This window comes from Podarcis gaigeae (genome assembly GCF_964106915.1).
Source record: "Podarcis gaigeae genome assembly, chromosome: 10".
NCBI classification, from domain to species: Eukaryota; Metazoa; Chordata; class Lepidosauria; order Squamata; family Lacertidae; genus Podarcis; species Podarcis gaigeae.
In genome coordinates this window covers 22,749,062-22,769,559 of record NC_139686.1, presented here as the reverse complement: position 1 = coordinate 22,769,559, position 20,498 = coordinate 22,749,062, and the positions used below count along the sequence as shown (strand labels likewise).

Genomic DNA, 20,498 nt, shown 5'->3' with positions numbered 1-20,498 from the left:
GTTAGCGGAGTCTGTAACTTGAAGTGTCTGTAACCCGAGGTACCACTGTAAATGCATTAAATAAATTACCGGTACACATAATTCCAATTGCCAGTTTCATTACTTGAGGGCACCGGCGCATGGAAGGCAGAGCATCCCATAAGGAGGGACGAGGCTGCGAAAGAACACATCCGCTTGGGCCGAGGCAGCTTTGCAATGACATCAAGAGTGACCAGCTCTCGGAGGCCTTTCCCGTCCCCTGTCACTCTTTAAACTGGGAATTAAACCAGGGATTTTCCTCTTGAAAAGGAGGTGATTTGCTAACTGCGCTCCCTGTATCTCCCCTGCCTCTATGACAAGAAGAAACACGGCAGTACAACCCTATAGTGGGGAGCATGAACATCCCTCACCAGTCTGTCTCTGGGGTGTGTGGAGGGGTATGTGTGAGAGAGAGCTGTACCAGTTGAACTTCCACCATTCATCACAGCGCTTAGTAGCCTAGTTAGAGCGACCAGCGTGCCAAAATCTCAAACGAGAGCCTCCACGCCTATGATAGGCGTGTAGCAGTAGCAGCAGCAGCCAGGAGTTCGGCAGGTGCAGCTGGACTCCTAGCTGGCCCCCTTTCCTCTCCTATGCCCGTGCAGGAAAGGCAGAGGAGCCCCGATCCGCTTTGCAGCTGGCCGCCCGGCTGCTGGCGTTTAGGCGAGGGCTCAGAGCCCCCAACAAGGATTCCTCAGCGTCACGTGTGAACGCGTCCTAAGCAGCCTTTCTCCTTGCACTTAGGGCTTGATCTCCCCCGAGCGCTTAGGGTTGCCTTGTAAAGCAATGACGCGGGGCGATAAGAGCTTGCAAAGAGCCGCAGGGCAGCGGTACAAAGGTTGCTTTGTGTTTCCTGGGTTTGCCATGGGGCACCCTCCTCACCCCACTCCGCCGCCACCGTTTCGATTGCGCACGGGGGGGGGGGGGGGACGGACTCAGGAGCAAAGGATCTCCAGTCCTCAGATCCAACCAACCAGCCAACCAGAAGCCCTTTCCAGCAGCTCGGGGATCCAGATCCCACGGAGAGCAGCTGCCAAGGCCTTCCTCCCACAAAATCCCGCAGCCCGCGCGCCGCCGGCTCGTATTTAACAGATGGCGAGTTGATCGCGGGCCCCAGTGCAGGTCGAGCAGCAGATGGTGGCCGGCTCTCTTCGCTGCTCTCTTGCGCCCTCTGCCTCTAGGACTGGGCTGCAGCCCAAAGCACCCCGAAGCACACAAAAGGCAGGATTCCCTCCGAAGAGTCTCGTGCATCCGAATTCTTGGTGGTCTCTTTAATAAAAAAAATTAAAAAAATTAAAAATCGAAGTTTTTATTTTGCATCATGACGACTAATCTCACCGCCAAAAACCACCGTTTGATGCTGAGTGATGGGAACAGCATCCCTGTGATTGGACTTGGGACATACTCCAACCCTAAAACGGTAAGAGCATTTATTACTTTTCTCCCCCTCGCATGAATATGAACTCACCATAGCGGTTCATTGTTAAGGTTCTCTTTTTTTGAAAGGAAGCGTCTCTGTCCCCCCAGCTTCTTAGCTTTTGAAACTTGTCTGGACTTTAGATTCTCCCCTCGCATTTCCACTCCCTGCATGCTTCCATCCCCCCTGAACTCGTTAAAATTTATCTTGCAGAGATGTGATCAGCCTTTAAGCCAATCTCTGGGGCCTCTTTTGCAAAATTCAGTCAGCACAAATCAAACAAGCCAGAACATCATGTGTATTTAAACTTGGTTGTGGATGCTTGTTGTTGACTCTGATGTAATTCAAGTGACTCTTAAGGCTACATTCTTACACATGCAGACTTGAGGGTTAAGCACCCTGAGGCAGCAATGCTAAATGCTCACTTACCTGGGAATAAACCCCAGTGAAAGCTTTGTGCGTGATATCTAACTTGGCCACACTCCCACTGAAATAAATTAGTCCTAGATTCTAAACCCAGTGATTTCAGCGAGTGTGATTTAGTCAGATGTCACCCAGTGGGGTTTACTTCTGAGTAAACCTGCCTAGGATTGGACGCTGATAGTGGGACTTTTCTTCTGAGTTTAAATGTGCAAGAGATTTGGCTGCAAACCCGTTTATAGAGTCGCGCTCTGCTCAAGTGTCGTTGATAAAGAATTGTGAGTTAAGGAAAGTACTCATCTCTCACCTACATAAATCAGGGCGATGGATAAGGGCTCAATGTTGGTTGGATCCATTGTACTAATAGATGGCAGAGCAGGGCTAAAGATGGCTTTAGACTTGTAGGATCGACTTTGTCTCTTACTGGGACCCCAAGATCCAGCAGTCAGAGCTTGGGGCGAAAGACATACATACAGTTAGCACGAAAGCCTTGGGCACCCCCCCCCCAGCCCATGCTGAGCTCAGGGCTTTGTTTCCATCGCCAGAACTGAACAGAGCTCACACAAAAGACTGGGGGTGGGATAGCTCTCAGCAGCCTCTCTTAGGTGTTTCCAGCAGGACTCTGCTACCGATCACACACACTGAAATGGCTTTTTAAAAGGAGGGGGCAAATCTATGGGGGAGAAGACACTCTGTGGCCACTGCTAGCCTCTGATGGCTGCATTCTGCTTCCATTGTTAGATGCATACCATTCCGATTCTTGGAAACTGCAGAAGGGGAGAGTGATTTTTCCCCCTTTCTGCTAGTGCTCTGGTCCGGCTTGCAAGCTTCCCACAGGCATCTGGGTGGTCACTGCGAGACGACAGAATGCTGGACTAGATGGGCCACTGGCCTGATCCAGGGGCTCTCCTTGTATTCTTGCTGTTTAGTCATGTCCGACTCTTCGTGACCCCATGGGCAAGAGCATGTTCTCCAGCTGTACAGCTAGGAAGAGGAAGGTGCTCCAGAAGGTCATAACCACAGCCCAAAGGATTATTGGTCATCCCCTCCCATCTTTGGAAGAACTGTACGGTTCCCGTTGTCTTAGGAAAGCAAACAATATCCTGCAGGATGCATCTCACCTGGGACACAGTCTGTTTGTACTACTGCCTTCTGGCAGGAGATACAGAAACATCAAGTCAAGGACAAATAGACTGAAAAATAGTTTCTATCCAAGAGCTGTGGCCTTCTTAAATGCAGTAACTCGATAGTGTGACCTGGGAGTTTGATGGGTGTGGGTGTGGGTGTGGCTGGAATGTGGTTTGTTTGGTTGCTGTTGTTGTGTTGCTTTTGTTGTTTTTAAGGGATGGCATCCAATTTCGTTGCACTTGTGCAATGTTGCACTTGTGTAATGACAATAAAGAATCTATCTATCTATCTATCTATGCCAGGCACTCCTGTCTTCCACTGCCTCCCGCAGTTTGGTCAAACTCATGCTGGTAGCTTCGAGAACACTGTCCAACCATCTCGTCCTTGGTCGTCCCCTTCTCCTTGTGCCCTCAATCTTTCCCAACATCAGGGTCTTTTCCAGGGAGTCTTCTCTTTTCATGAGGTGGCCAAAGTATTGGAGCCTCAGCTTCAGGATCTGTCCTTCCAGTGAGCACTCAGGGCTGATTTCCTTCAGAATGGAGAGGTTTGATCTTCTTGCAGTCCATGGGTCTCTCAAGAGTCTCCTCCAGCACCATAATTCAAAAGCATCAATTCTCCTTGTATTCTTGCCTCCCAACAAATCCCACCTATTCACTCCTGCTGTAGATCAGGGGTAGGCAGATTTTAGCCTGATAAAAACTTGAAACTCAAGAGCCAGATACAACACACACCAACACCAACACACACACACACACACACACACACACACACGGATAGAATTACAGAGCAGGGTGCATATAAGTAGGGGCTGAGCCCAGGAGCTCCCCCCCCCCACCTGACCCCAGTTACCGGGACTGATCTGCACTCCCTCAAAAGTCCCCACCTGGTTTTCCTTGCAGACTTATTTAAGGGAAGGGCAATGCAAGAGCAGTTGCTATGTATGCAGAAGGTCGCAGGTTCAATTCCTGGTGTCTCCAGGTAGGACTAGGAGGGAGGTTGCCTGAACCCCAGAGAGCCCCTGTCAGCCAGCGTAGACCAGTAGTTCCCAATACTTCCCTCCAATGCAACCTCCCTCCCAGTCCTACCATGGACCACTTGAACATTGCTGATGGTCCTGGTGGACCAGTTTTTTCTGCATGTCAAGGCAATTCAAAGAATCATAGAATTGCAGAGTTGGAAGGGACCCCCAGGACCACCTGGTCCAACCCCCCCTGTAATGCAGGAATATGCAGCTGACCCTGGGCCACTTAGTCTTTCAGCCGAGCCTACCTGCATAGAATGGGGAGGAGAAGAAGAACCATGTATGCCACCCTTGAGCTTCTTGCAGAAAAGGGGGCACAGGAATGTAATGAAGTACATCAATGAAATAAGGAAGGAACGCTCTGTTTCTACTGCTAGATGTCCTAGGACAGGCATCCCCAACCTGCGGCCCTCCAGATGTTTGGGCCTACAACTCCCAAGATCCCTACCTAACAGGACCAGTGGGAATTGTAGTCCAAAACATATGGAGGGCTGCAGGTTGGGGATGCCTGTCCTAGGACTCCAGAATCAAAAGGAAGCCTGCACTCAGGCATAAGGCAAGGTGAGATGACCAGCTCAGGCAGCAAGGATCCACAGGGACAGCCGATCCTGGTGTAGATCTTTCTTCCACCCAGCCAGCCATTCCTGATGTAGATCTTCACTCACCCCTTCTTCCCTGGTGGGAAGGGGGGGGGCGCCATTTTGTTTTCCGCCTCGGGTGCCAGAATGTCTTGAACCCAGCCCCTGATTGTAAGGGGAGCCAATATGGTTCCCTCTAAAAGCTGGAGTACAACGTCAACACACCCCTGGCCACTGGCTATGCTGGCTTGCAGTTCACCAACATCTGGAGGAACAAAGCCAGAGGCCTGCTGATGTGCATATTATCGCAGCCTTGACAATGATTTGATTGCAAGGTGGGCGTCTAACTCTTCCAAATAGCTAAATAAATTCCATATATGCATGAAAGCAAGTCCCATGGCAAGAGGCAAAGCTTAATTCTGAGTAAATATCGAAGGATCAGGCGGCACATGTTTGTTCAGCCTTGGAATTTTTCTCCAAAAGAGGGAAAGGGAATCCTTTTGTTTGCCGGCTGTTGTTCCATCATGCATGTGCAATACAACTTGAGAGAAGGAGCTTTGTCAGATGAAGGGCTTCTACGTGTCCAGACAATAAGGTGATTCAGTTCTGCATGGTTAAAAACTTTTAATTTTTTAATATTTTTTAAGGCCAGCTCATCTCTCTTAGTACAGTCTGGTACTTTTCTTATCCCTTGACTACTCATGTGGAATTTGATGACAGGGTTGTTGTGAAGATAAAAATGGAGAGGGGGAGAACGATGTAGATAATCCCTACAAAATGTCTTTATTTCTTTGTCATCCCCCCTCAAAAAATGCATTTATAAACAGCTTCATAGTTTAAAACTCTTTAAGTGGTAAATGTGAGAAAGATAAGTGAATAAGGATGGCTGAGAATTCCATTGGTAAGAGAAATAGGTGTGGAAATTGCCTCGATTGGCACGCCAGCCCAAGGATGCCCTCGCTCACCCGAGGTCACAAAGTGAACTCGGTGGGAACTGAATGGGATTGTGAGACTCGCTAGCCCTAGAAGTGCTTTCTAAGGTTTGCTGCCTGCCAATCTTGCTGCACTGAACAAATATAAAAGATAAAGAAATGTGCCGGAGCCTCTCGCAGCTGGCTCTGATGCATTGAAAGGAATGCCCCTGGAACAAAAGCCCAGATTCCATCACCCCAATTGCTGGGGCTCCTCAAACTGAATGCCAAAACCAACTGTCGGAAGACGCCAAGGCATCTGCGTGTGCCCCTTGATGTGGTGCACTGGGCATTAGAATTTATCTTCATCTTTGGACAGCCTTAATATCTACCAAAGCATACCTGATGCTCACAAGCTGATTCTTTCAGCCCATGTTTGCTTAAGGTGGGCCATACTGTGGCGGGAGGGCGAGGGAGGAGAGTGGATAGGATAGTCTGTACTACTCTCGGCTAGTAATTTTCTGAATGCTCTCCTACTTTATGCATTAAAACCTTCCTGTGGATAATGACAAACCAACATCTGTTTGACTATTATTCTCGTTTTCTATTTTCGGGAGACTCTTTTTTAAAAAAAAATGAAAGGGAGTCTTCAAAAATGCTTCAGGTTTGCAGAACATCTGGGTGATGCCATGTTTTGCATGATATTTTGTCCCAGTAATGGTGCGCAGCTCCCCTCCCCCCAAACTGGGCACGCTCCAGAGGTTGTTGGACTCCAAATCCCATCAGCATGGCCAACAGTCAGGGATGATGGGAACTGGAGTCTAGCACCACCTGGACAGGAGATGCTGCCCCTTCATGTGCCTGAAATGAATGCATATTCTCCCCATGCAAACCCTTTCCCTTGTGATTTTTCATGTTGCAGTTTGGACCGCGAAGCTCCTTGGCCCTGGGGCTTGCCCAGCAGCGTTTTCCTAAGATATTATGCACTCTGATGGTACTACATCAGTGGTGGGGAAACTCTGGCCCTGGGGCCAAACATGGCCCCCTGGGCCTCTCTATCTGGCCCTCAAAAGTCTCCCCAAGCCACCCCTCTCCCTGTGCCTGCTTTCTCAGGCTAAACATAGCCAGTTCCTTCACTTGATCTTCATAGGACATGTTTTCCATACCGCTGGCTACCCTTATCAGTTGTTCAGTGTTTGCAGTAAATACATCATACATAATCTGTTCTTGGGGTCTGTGGGCAAGTTAAACTTGCAGACCATTGTAGCTCTATTTCTGTAATGGTGTGAATCAGCAAGTTACCCCATCAACTTGCATTTCTTGTTTATAATTGTAGAGTTGGAAGGGACACCCAGGGTCTTCTAACTCAACCACCTGCAATGCAGGAATCTCAGCTAAAGCATCCATGAGAGATGACCATCCAACCTCTGCTTAAAATCTCCAAGGAAGGGAGTCCACAATCTCCCGAGGGAGACCATTCCACTGTTGAACAGCTCTTCCTGTCAGAAAGTTGTTCCTGATATTTAGAATCTCTTTTCTTGTAACTTGAAGCCATTGGTTCGAGTCCAACAAGCTTGTTCCCTCTTCCATATGACAGCCCTTGAGATTTTTGAAGATGGCTGTGATATCTCCTCTTAGTCTCCACTTTTCCAGGTTATACATACCCAGCTCCTTCAAATGCTCACCATAAGGCTTGGTTTCCAGACCCTTGATCCTCTTGGTTGCCCTCCTCTGCACATGTTCCAGCTTGTCAACATCCTTCTTAAATTGTGGTGCCCAGAACCAAACACAGTACTCCAGGTATGGTCTGACTAAGACAGAATAGAGTGGTACTATGACTTCCCTTGATCTGGACACTATACTTCTGTTGATGCAGCCTAGAATAGCATTCACTTTTTTTGCTGCTGCATCACACTCTTGACTCATGTTGATCTTGTGATCCACTAAGACCCCTAGATCCTTTTCATATGTCCTACTAGTAAGCCAGGTGTTCCCCATCTTATATGTGCATCTGGTTCTTCCTGCCTAAGTAAAGAACCTTACATTTGCCCCTATTGAAATTCATTTTATTATAACCTATCACAATCTCTTGGCAAAACTGGCAAGACCAATGTGAGGGGGGGTACCCACAATATTGAGCTTCAGACTAAAAGCCTGGGGGCAGTGGCAGGGTAAGGCCAATTTAAATGCCTAATCCTTATATATGAACCAGGGATACTCCGAGTGAAAAATCGCTGTCCTCTATGCCAGCAATAACGTGTGTGTTCTGAAACAATGGCTCAGTAAGTAAGACCAAAGGCAAAAAGGTCATTGGAATACACATCTTGGAAGCTGAACTGGGGGACATGGGGCAGTGGGGGTGATCCTAGCTGGATTACCACTCACCCAACCTCAGCGGGAAACACTCCACCTACAGCCATGGTTCTCAACCTTTTTTTTCTTCTCTGGACCACACTTTGAGATTTTTTTAATATTTTTTTTGCATTCCACTGATTTTTTTTCTATTGGTAAGAACTACATTGGAAAACAAAAAGAAGCAACTCCTAGCCATTCTTGATTTAATAATAATAATAATAATAATAAATTTTATTTATATCCCGCCCTCCCCAGCATAGATATATTTATAACATAGAACAACAACTGCTTTATAATGTGATTGTAGGACAACCAGAAAGTATAAAACAATGTAGCTATATAAGAACATGAACTTGTGAGGGAGGTTATCGGGATAAAACTCGAAGCAGAGGCTGTGTCTGCTTTTGGCTCCAGTTCCTACATAGGAGTCCTGACCTGCCCCAAGAGACACCAACCACAACTGTTATAAGAAGGTGGAAGGTTGGCAGCTTTAAAAGGGTGTGTGGGTGTGTCTTCAGATCAAGTTCACTTGTTCCTCCATTATTATTATCAGTAATAAATATTTCCATCCCACCCTACCTCTGCTTTAAATAGTCAGATGCATCATTAGGGCCCCTTGCGCCCTCGGCAAGGAGCTGTATTACTTTGCCACAATAGCCATATTAGAAATTACTACATTTTATGTGTCCCAAGTACAGTGGTACCTCGGGTTACAGATGCTTCAGGTTACAGATGCTTCAGGTTACAGACTCCGCTAACCCAGAAATAGTACCTCGGGTTAAGAACTTTGCTTCAGGATGAGAACAGAAATCGTGCTCGGGCGGTGCAGTGGCAGCAGGAGGCCCCATTAACTAAAGTGGTGCTTCAGGTTAAGAACAGTTTCAGGTTAAGAATGGACCTCCGGAATGAATTAAGTACTTAACCTGAGATACCACTGTACTTGAAGTGCCCAGGGTAAGAATGAAGAGCAAAAAACATAAAATAATGCATGCCTTTGTGTGGGAAGATTGGGAAACCTCTCCGACATTTTATCTTGCCACAACAGTGGTGGCTTTGTTGCTCCACACATATACTTCATACACCTCATAGTGTAATAGGCGATTTTTGCAAAAACAAAACCCTGGGTTTGTGCCCCTGGCAGGAACTGGTTTCACCAACCCCTAGGCATGCCTCTGTTTGCAGTGTCTAGAGTGGATTACAGCAAGGTTTTTGGGGGGAGGCAGGGTGTGGACTAATAAAATTCCAACAGCCAACAACAATTTTAGGCATTTGTCTGCTGCCCTTATCTAAAAACAAGGGAGTGGCCTTAAAGAATTTGGGCGCAATAGAAATCTCTGTGGTGGTCTCTGTGAGGCAAGGCATTCCACCATCTAGGCCTAGCCACAGAGAGAAGGCCCTTTCCCACGGCCCAGCCAGTCCTGCCTCAGGCACTGTCAAGACACAAAGACGGGTCTTCACAGCAAATATTGTGGGGAGGAGATGGGCTGTGGGTGGCAGTTCATTAGGGCAAACGGGGTGCTGCCCCACCAACCTTGGCCAGCCCTCCCTTGCCTTGCCTTATTATTGCTTACACCCAGTCCAGGGGGGTTGGCCCTAGCTGTCAGTTTCTTCTGCCTTAATCTCTGCATTGCTGCTGTGGATAGGGACAAAACTAGAGTAAGTTGGCCGTGCCCGTCATTGATTCTTGACTCCATCTGCTCTTGACTTCCGTTCCTTCCACCTCCCAGCCCTAATGGGCCCAGCCCCCACTGTGGGCAGCTTCACTTACTTTTATTGGGATTGAATATATTTTTGTTTATTCCATCTTCTAGGCTTTGTAGCCTCCAAAGGTGGCACACAAAGCAACCAGTGAAACAAAGATTTTATTTATTTTGTTATTTAGTTAGCTTTTGAAACAATAAAGCAAAACCACCAGCAACGTTAAGTAGCATTAATATAACGGCAGTAGAGAAAACTATTATTAAAACATAAGCCGACTAGAATGAAACAAAGTATTTAGGGCTCTTCTGAAAGCCAACTAAGAGATACATATATTCCAGAGATACATATATATTTGGAACGGACACAGATGAGGAGCCACCAAGGAGAAGGCCCTGGAACTCACTAACCCAATAGCTCTCACCAAATTATGGGCTGTTTGTTGCAAATTTTAAGGCTCAGGTGGGTACAGATGGGTATAGGTGGTCCCTTGAGTATCCTGACTATTTAAATGGGATCACCAACACTTTTGAATGCTTGCACAGAAATGAACTTGCAGTCAATGCAGCTGTTGCAAACTGGGTATAATATGCTCACCCATGGGTAAGCTAGCACTCGCATTCTTGCTGCCTGGTTCTGGACCAATCAGATTTTCCATTTGCTTGCCACATGTAGATCACGCTGCAATAAACACAATTCCAATCTGAAAGTAACAAAAATGTGTGCCATGAGATATTGATCGGTCACCTTGACCATGGATTGGTTGGGTAGTGGTTTTCATTAGGAACCCGAGTTTGAGAAGGGGAATTTTTCTTCTAGCAATCATTATTGGGAAAAGAAGAGACCAAGACATGAAATCGGAGGAAAGGGAACTGTTTTGAAGAATGTTTCTTGTCCTCCTTATACTGGAAATGTCACACAAGAATGCCTAATTGAAAGTTAAGCCTGCTTTTTTGCATACGAACAGGAATAATAGAATCAAAGCACTGGAACCTGGGAAATATCTTAGAATAGTCTAAACCAGCCCCCTGAACTGAGGAGGACTTTATTATTATAGATTAATCATTCTTGACAGATGTTTATCTACCCACCTCTTCAAAAGCTAAAATTGATTTCCCCCCATCCACCTTAAAACTATTTGTTTAAACAAGCACCAAGTATGGCATTTAGGAATGTCTTCATAGTATTGAACCCATTTCTACTTTCTGCAACTTTTGAATGTTGGAGGATTTTGTTTAAAAAACTGTGGCTGAGGGAGGGGAGTGTGCTAGAGCCACAGTAAACAGCAATGCAAATGCAACCTTAATTTTCCAGGTTGGAAGAACAAGCACCACCACCCTTTCCTCAGTGGTCTGAAGATCTTACTGCCCTTTCTACATTTGAATGTATATCTTACAATTATCTATCTCGTTTAGAGACCTATTTGGACATATGAATGGTATTGGACATATGAATCACATTACATTTACACCACTTGGAAGGGGGGTGGTCACCAACCTTTTTGGGCTCATGGGTACATCTGCAAACTGTGGGTACCAGGGAAGGCTCTTGCTGGTACATATGCACCCCTGAGCACCATGTTGGTGACCCCTGACTTAGAAGACATCGATCCCATTTTCATGGCTGTGATTGACATTGCAAGCAAGCAAGGCTTAATCGTAAGGTCTCCTAATCAAGGCAGCTCTATTTAGCTCAGAGGGAACAAGACATGCTTGCATTTGTTCCACCTTTGCAAGAGATGCTTCAGGACTCAATTCCTATGTGGTCCCCACTGTGATTCCACCATTGCATTTTCATACCTTACAATTTAAGACTCAGTTTGAAGCATGCTTGCTTAGGAGGTAAATCTGGGTGAAATCAATGGGACTTAATTCCAAATACACAGAATTAAGACCTGGCTGTGAAAATAGACTTCTTTTTTGAGAACTAATCTTCATGGAATAGTTGAAAATTCAGATTTTTAAGAGGATGTCCCTAACAGAGGTTAATTTCAGTACGGTTATCAGTCAAGCCAACTAAGCACAGGTTGTTGGTTTTTGGGGGGGGCAGGGGGCGGGGCTAGAATTCTGGTTCAGAACTGGGAGGTCGGATGAAAGTGTGCAATCCATAGTTAAGCCCCTAGCTATGTTGTATCTGCAGTAGTTCTCCCTGGCAAGTGAATTGTGGTCTTTGGCACAACTGCTCATGGCGAAAACTTATTTCTGAAATTAAAATTCCTGTCTCGTTCAGGTTCAAAGACCATGCAACTGTTTTTAATGAGATTTGCAATGTGGTATTGAAGACGGAGATACTCAATATTTTCAAAGGGGGGGAAGGAAATTTGCCATATTTGAAGTGAGGCCTCCTGAACACTACAGCACTCTCCCTTCCTATGGATTTCAGAGGCATATTGTCTCCTACCTCCACTGTTGAACAGCCATTGTGGCTAAAACGTGGCATTTTAGCCTTCTACAAAGCTTTATAAACATGCAAAAACTACAGGCCTTAATGGCAAGGCCTTGGAGTTTTGCATTCTTCAGCTACCTTTTCCCTCTTTTAAGCTCAGTATTTTTTTTAATCAATATTTGAGATATTTGTTCACTTGCTGCATTCTTATCTCTGGAAGAGTCAAAACAGATTTTGAATAGGGAAGGGACTTGGTTCAGCTAGTTTTCTCAATATTGCTTGCTAGCATGGCATGTAGAATATACCGTATTTTCCCATGTATAAGACTAGGTCCCCCCCCCCCTAAAAATAATGTCAAAAATATAATACATGGATATTGCCGAGGTTGGACTGGCCATTGGTTGTTGCCACAACAATAGGGGGTGTCTTATACATGGAGGCATTTTATAGATGGAAAAATACAGTATTTGCAGCTTCAGTGCAGTTTTATTGAGGGTCACAGGTAGGGAACTCCCGCCTGATTTGAATTCAAATGCCTTGTTTTAGTGAAAACTAATTATTTAAGAAACACTGGACTTCAGGTAGTTCATTATTCAAGACTGATGACCCAAGACGTTTTTATTTTATTTTTTATTTTATGAAAAAGGGATTATTGATTCAATTACTTCAGAGAAAATTTCAGGAGAAAATTTCTAACTTCTTCTCTTCTCTTTTGGGACAAACTCTGAAAGATTGGTCACATCAACCAGTTTGTTAAGGGTGCAGGGGACTATGAGAGTCTCCTAACAGCTCTCAGCACACTTAAAAAAACCTACAGTTCCCAGAATTCTTTTGGGGCAAGCCATGCCTGTTTTAAAGTAGTATACGTGTGCTTTAGATGCAAAGGTTAGCTCCTTAAAAATGTACAGTTCTCTGAATTTTCCAATACAGTTTTTCAGCCAAGTAGTGTGTACACAAATGTATCTGCTGGGATAAAGTGTGCATAAAAATACATATATCGGTGAACACAACATAGAAAAATGCATTATATTAGGGGAAAGTGCTTTGCCAGTGTGGTGTAGTGGTTAAGAGCAGTGGACTCGTAATCTGGTGAACCGGGTTTGATTCCTTGCTCCTCCACATGCAGCTGCTGGGTGACCTTGGGCTAGTCACACTTCTCTGAAGTCTCTCAGCCTCACTCACCTCACAGAGCATTTGTTGTGAGGGAGGAGGGGAAAGGAGATTGTTAGCCGCTTTGAGACTCCTTCGGGTAGTGATAAAGCGGGATATCAAATCCAAACTCCTCCTCCTCCTCCTCCTCCTCTTCTGCAATTGCATACAAACATATACGGTATATGTTAGGAGAAATTTGCACTAAAATACCAATGGCTTAAAAACCCCGAAACTGATGTGGAAATGTGGAAACCAAATTTAAGAATGTAAAACTGAGAAACTGAAATTGCCATATTCACCCATCTCTACTGGAAGGGGCTTATTATAACTGGCCAATTCACTTGCTGTATATACCGCTTTATTGCTTCTGTATTTCCTGTTTGTTTCAAAACAAATGCTGGAAAGTATCCAACAACAGATGCTTGGAGACTCTCTCTTGCCTTCACTTCCTCCCCATCATCTGAAAAGATGCACCCATTCCAAGGGTTGGGCATTTTCTTTTGTCCACATTTCCACCCTACTTCACCAGATATACTCGCAGAACTGCTAACAAAACAAAACAAAACAAAACAAAACAAAACAAAACAAAACAAAACAAAACAAAACAAAACCCACCAGTCCTCTGGTATTTGCTCAGGAAGGAGATCAAAGCATTTATAACTGTAAGAAATGAAGGGGGATGAAAGTCTAACTTGGAATCTCAGGAGGTTTTGGGGGATCTGGGCATCATTTTGTGCTAATCAGCCCCAGCTGTTAGGCCTCAAAGTCAAAGGCTTATGGCTTCAGGTGGGGTATTAGAAGAATAAAAAAGGCAAAGGCTGCTTCTTTCATGAAAGAAATGTTGGTAATAAGCTATAAACTGTGAGGTTGGAAAGAACAGGATTATATAGTGGGAAAATGTTGCAAAATAACATTTCCCCTTCTATTTAAGGAGTCACACTTTTAAGAGAATGTTTCCCAGAGAACGCCAAAACCTTCAGATCCACAGCTTAAAATAGTCAATTTTAAACTAGCTAATTGTTGCCATTAAGTAACCAAACAATTAAACCCATGTGTACAACGCATAATTGGTGTCATTGTCAAGTGTGCGCATTCCCTTGCCCTTGGCGCATTAGTTGTTCTGTCCTTAAGCAGGACGAAATGACCCTTTCCATGTACAATTGCAACATGGTGGAGCTGCCACAGTTTTGGCACGAAAACTTAGGAAGAGAGCTACTGGACCCAAACAAGCATAGGAAACTAGGAAGTTGCCTAACACCAAATCAGGCCTTTGCTCCATCTAGCTCAATATTGCCTGCTAATGAAGGAATGGGTTTCCCAAGCCCAAAACTGACTGTGCAAAACTGACAGTGCACTTTGACAGGCAGCAGTTCTCCAGGGTTTCAGATGGTGCGAGTCTCTCCCAGCCTTACCGGGAGGTGCTGAGGTTTGAAGTGGGAACCTCCTGTGTACAAAGCAGATGGTCTGCCACTCAGTTATAGAAAACAATAGAAAAATGACATCCAGAAATATTTCCAGTTTTTGTTTGCTTTTAATCAATTTGGACACATACAGGCTCCAAAAGGTTTCAGATTTAGAGTGCTCTGTACATCCAAGCTGTCCGCAAGTCTTTGAAGTACAAAACGAGGAGTGTCCTTTCCCCCCTTAATTTTCTCTCTAGAAGACTGGGTTTTGCAGCAGTAACCTGCAGACCTTCAAAAGGAAGGCTGCATGTGATGGGGTTGGAGTTTAAATCAGCATACCGTATTTTTTGCTCCATAAGACACATCTAGTTTTTGGAGGAGGATCTGATGGTGAATTTGGGGTGACCCAGTGCAAAAATCCTGAGGATCCATGTGGATCCGTGCTTTGTAACCACATTTTTGCACCACTGCAGCCCCAGGAAACAGTGGGCGCGTGATTTTTGTGGTGCAGGCTGTAGCCATGGACGTGCTATGTGATCTGATGGTGGATTTGGGGTGACTCAATGTAAAAATCCTGAGGATCCATGGGCTTTTACCTCCCTCTCCCAGGCAGCCTCCGCTAGCGTCCCTTATCTCTCTTCGGATCCCACCACTCCCTTCCCTCTTGTTTGCCTTAGTGTCTTTTCCTTAGCTGGAGCAGTTTTTTGCTCCTCATTTTCTTCTAATTTCTCTCCTTATTGCTTTAGTCTTCCTGTTCCCCCCCCCCCGCCCCCTTGCAAGTTTGCTATCTTTACCTCCCCCCCTCCCAGGCAACCTCCTTTATCTCTAGAGTCCCTTATCTCTCTCCCCGAAAGGATCAGCAGCTTTGTTTCAACACTCACTTCCCTCTTTCAAGAAAAAAGAAAAGAAAAGAAAAGAAAAGAAAAGAAAAGAAAAGAAAAGAAAAGAAAAGAAAAGAAAAGAAAAGAAAAGAAAAGAAAAGCATGATCTGCTTTTTGCCCCTAGGCAATTTGGCTCCAGGGACCACACATTCGCACCATAAGATGCACAGACATTTCCCCTTACTTTTTAGGAAGAAAAAAAGTGCTTCTTATGGAGCAAAAAATACGGTATCTCTCTTTTAAATTGGTATATCTTTTCTGAAAAGTTACAGGCAGTCCTTGGAACCGCCGGCCCTGCAATTTTGTCTCAGGGAAATAGCCATGTTGCACTTAGCCAACAACAACAGCCCAAGGCTTACTTTGCCTTAGCCAAATTCTACAAAGCCACATAACTGGATGGCACTATATCTCTGGTTATGCAAACTAAGTTGATATTATGGGAATAATCAAGCTGCACATGGTTCAAAATCTACATGCTGGTGCTGCTCATTCACCAAAGGAAACAGCCCTTTTCTCTGTTCACCCAATCACAGCGCTGGACAGAAGACAAGATGCATTGTGTTCTTTTCCTATGGTTAGTTTTTAAAGCTATAAAGGCCTGTCTGGGTTTCTTCTTTTGTTTCTGTTTTCGGATCAGAAAGGCAAGGTTAGGAAGGAAATTGTCATATACTCAATCAGACCACTGGGCCATCTAATTTGGCACCCCAGGAGTTCCCAAACTTGGGTCTCCAGCTGTTTTTGGACTACAGTTCCCATAATCCCTGACCTGTTAGCTGGGGGGGTGGGGTGGGAGTTGTAGTCCAAAAACAGCTGGAGACCCAAATTTGGGAAACACTGGTCTATACTTGGTCTCAGGATTTCAGATGGGGGTCTTTCCCGGAGATTCACAGATTTTAACCTGGGACCTTCTGTGTGCAAAGCGGGTGCTCTTCCGTGGAGCTATGTCACTTCTCCTAAAGGCTGTTTTTGGATGCCAACTCCCATCAGCCCAAGGCAGCAGAGCCCAATAGTAAGATGATGCAAGCTGTGGATCTGTGCTGGTCCAGGGGGGAGGTTACCGTGGGGCGAGGTCCAGGACCTGAGTTGAGGGTCGGCAGACAGTCCTCCTCGGGTGAAGCGGGGTCCACAGTGGGAAGCCGGGCAAGGACAGGAACTCTGGGGGAAACAGGACTGGATGCTGGCCGAAACAGCTCATCAACGATGTTGCTCCCACAACCTGGGACCGGGCTGACTGGCCTTTATCTTCTCTGAGGCCAGGGGCGGTCCCGGCCCCCAGGAGACCCGCCTCTCCTGGCCTTAAGGCGAGCACTCCTCCTGGGAGAAACCAGTTCCCTTCGCCTCTCTGCCCTGAGTCTCTGCAGTTCAGGAGAGGCTGAAGGGTTACTGGGCCCCGGGGGAGACTCACCTGTAGGCACTGAGTCCTCAACCACCTCTGGAGCCAGAGTGGATTCACCTGGTGCCTGCTCCTGAGGATCCAGCACAGGTGCAGGCGCTTCAGAATCAAGGCCCTGCCCCAGCTCAGCCGGCCCTGGAGGCGGGGACTCCTGTGCAGGCTGGGATTCCTCCGGTTCAGCCTCTGAATTGGATTCCCAGGCCATCACAGGATCACCAGCTTCACCAAAGATTCCCCATCTCTGGTATGAACAGATAGCATTTGCTCTGAGCTCCACTCATAAACCCTCCTGGACCACCCCTACCTAGATTGACCTTTGACCCAGAGAACTCTTCCCCTGAGTACCACTTTTAATTTTGGGGTGATGTGGCCCCTTCCCAACAGAAGTGGCCATAGCATGGGAACATTGCATATGGAAGGTTCAAGAGTCAGCAGATACTTAGCAAAGTTCTCTTGAGACCCTGGAGAGCCACAGCCAATCAGAGCAAGTCAGCTGCTATGCCTGGCCGACCTATGGTCAGTCTCAGAAAACTGTGAAGCCATTGCAGTGGAGCAGTGAGAGTGGGCGGAAGCGGGTTCAAATCCCCACTCAGCCATTACGCTTGCTGTGTGACCTTGGTCCAGACATTATATCTCCACCTAAGCTACCTCACAAGGCGGTTGTGAGGGTTACATTGGGGCAGGAAGAGAACCATGGACAATGCCTCAGTCACCTTGGAGGGAGAACAGTGTATCAATGTAATAAACTCAATATAATCCAGGTTCATATGTTTCCTACCTTAAGGGGCACCACTGGGCTGCATCCTAGCTCTGAAGGAAGACTCCATCTTGGAAGGCACAGCAATGTGTGTCCTAGATAGATGGTTTATATCATATACTCATCACCCCAGTTACCACTTCTCTTTTATCTGCTGTTTCTGAGTTCCTTCTTTCCTTAGATTTATTTTTGCTCGTTTCTTGACGCCTACATTACTTAAGGAAGGCTGCCAGCATTATTATTCCCTCCCTCTCCTTAAAAGCTGGGTGTGTTCTGGTGCTTTGGTGTTTTCTAGGAAATACAACATCTCACCTTTTGCCAGATGGAAATTCTGGGAATGCTCCCTCGTGTAACTTGCATCTGCAGAGTTCTGCTAAAAAATAAAACCTGAGCTGCCTCGTCTGTAACATCTCAAAACGCTTTAGGCACTTTCTGTGACCTGCTCTTATACTCCTCAGATTTTGGTTCTGGTGTTAAGTGGTTTGCCCATTTATTTATTCCAGTCTGCATTTGGGTGTTATGACATCGTTTGAGAACTGTCTTCTCTACTGATGCATTTGAATGTTAAGTGTGTTTATTGCTATTTTAAATCTTGAATTTTAATGTCTGTATTTTATTGAGGTGGTGTAGCCTACTTTAAAGGCACACTTTAAAACCATTCATTAATCAATTGTCATTATTATAATTAAGAATAATGAAAGTTCACCTTCTATATACTTCATTTATAAATGTGGTGGAATAATAATAATAATAGTTATTGATAATAATAATTTCCAAGTAACACTTTAAGGAGGAGACATTATAGGATTTCATTGTAAAACTCCTTGATAGCTATAGTGGTTCCTGCTGGTTGTGGTGTGCAGGATTCCAGTGAAAATGTCACAAAATAGTGAGCAAGCCTTTGAGTTTCTCCAGAGCTGCTAATCAGGCTAGAATGTTAAGGGAAAATGAGATGATGATAAACACAGGATGTCTGCAGATTGAAACATTCTTAAGGTAAATGCTGGATCGTTGGTATCAAAATGCCAATACATTTCCCCCCCACCCTCTTTAATTTGGATTTTCCCTTTCACAGGACAATCAAATAAACAAAACAAAACAAACAAACAAACCCAGCCCCAACTACAGTCGTACCTTGGAAGCCGAACACTTTGTCACTCAGACATTTTGACTCCCAAACGCCGCAAACCCGGAAGCGAGTGTTCCAGTTTGTGAACGTTCTTTTGGAACCCGAACGTGCGGTGTGGCTTCCGATTGGCTGCAGGACCTTCATGTAGCCAATCAGAAGCCGTGCCTTGCTTTCTTTTGGAAGTCAAACGGACTTCCGGAACAGATTCCGTTCAGCTTCCAAGGTACCACTATACTGCCAATTGTGGGATACGTAGTTGCTTTGCTTCTGTTTCCCAGTTTACATAACTACATGTTCAGTAAAGGTTCATGCTGTTATCACTGTGTCCTGCCTTGTGGGAACCAACCTACACTTCAGGCCGGTCACCCTCTCTCAACCTAAACTATCTTGCAGAGTTGTGGTGAGCATGAAATGAGGAAGAGAAGCGCCATCTACATCTGCTTGAGTTCCTTGGGGGAAAAGTAGAATATAAAGTAATAAACATATAGGCCAGATATAAGTTCTCCAAACTTCTGTTCTGTAAAGCCTCAGGAGCTATATTTCAATATGCTTTTTTGTTTGTTTTGTTTTTAGCAGGCTTGCATTTAAATGTGGCTTGATTGGTATCCTAAGTTCATTTCCGTGACTTGTTTCTTTTGTGGCTTTAGCCGTTCTTTTGCAGGGGGCGGGCGGCTGTGGAGGTTGAAAGGAGGTATAAATACAAAAATAAAGCTCCCTCCCCCACTTCTCTCTCCTGATTGGCAGACCCCCAAAGGCACTTGTGCCGAATCTGTGAAAACCGCCATTGATGCAGGTTACCGCCACATTGACGGTGCTTTTGTGTACTACAACGAACATGAAGTGGGACAGGCCATCCGGGAGAAGATCTCTGAAGGAAAGGTCAAGCGTGAAGACATCTTTTATTGTGGCAAGGTAAGAAATCCTAATTATTGGTGAGGGTGAGGGTGGGGAGTGTCAGGAACACATGTCGTTTGCCGTAACCTGCATTTTGTTTTCTTCAAGTCAAAGGTGAAATGTGGGAGGTTTTGGCAGGTAAGGAATCAAAGGGAAATTGTGTGTGGTGCAAGCAGCATTGGAAGGAGCTACAAGCCACACTCTCCAACCATCCCGAAATTCCTGGGACAGTCCCAAAAATCCTTTAGCCATCCCGGCTTCTCACGGTGTCACGGACAGTCCCGATCTCCTAAGAAAACCTCTCCTTGCTCTCTGTGCCAACATTAATTATTTGCTTGGCTGATGGGCTGGTGCCAAGGGTCATTTCTCACAAATGCTTTATATGTAGCTTTAAAAAGAATATATATATATATAAAAATTTACTGTCTCCACACCTCAAGAAAGATAGTGTGATGATATGAGAAGCCTTTCTTCAGATTCTGCTCTTCAGCAACTTAACGCCTTTGCCATTGGCCTTGGCATGTTTCCTCGTACAATTTCCATATGGAAAATTACAATAATATAAAACAAAATACGTAATAAAAAAATGCCAGTGCAATCAAAGATAATAGACCCACTTAGGATTTTAAAGAATCTCCTGGTCTCACTACACTGATCCTTTCCTCTTTTTTTGCTACATAGAATTTCCTTGCTGTTAAAGCACACAGAGCTGTTCCGTAGGTCACAGATGAGTACACATTTCCTAATAAAAATACTAAGTTCATGTTTAGAAGAGTTGGTTGATTGGTTAACAGCCTGCCCACTGCTCCAAACCTTGAGGGGAAAGGGCAGGCTGCTGGCAGAGCGGTACCCCCACCCCCATTCAGCAGCACAGGAGCACGGGGCATGGGTGCACAGCCTGCCCACTGCTCCAAAGCTTCCCGGGGCTGCAGGGGGAAGCCGAGGCTGCCGGCAGACG

General features: G+C 45.5%; 1 protein-coding gene across 1 annotated transcript in view; it reads left to right on the top strand.

Annotated features, from left to right (window-relative positions):
• Positions 1–898: 898 nt before the first annotated feature.
• AKR1D1 (aldo-keto reductase family 1 member D1) overlaps positions 899–20,498 on the top strand; it is a 35,072-nt gene continuing 15,472 nt past the window's right edge. Inside the window, exons 1-2 of the mRNA XM_083700839.1 lie at positions 899–1,438; positions 19,391–19,558. Of these exons, the coding sequence (XP_083556965.1) occupies positions 1,340–1,438; positions 19,391–19,558 (267 nt within the window). The 5' untranslated portion in view covers positions 899–1,339. The remainder of the gene's footprint in view (positions 1,439–19,390; positions 19,559–20,498) is intronic.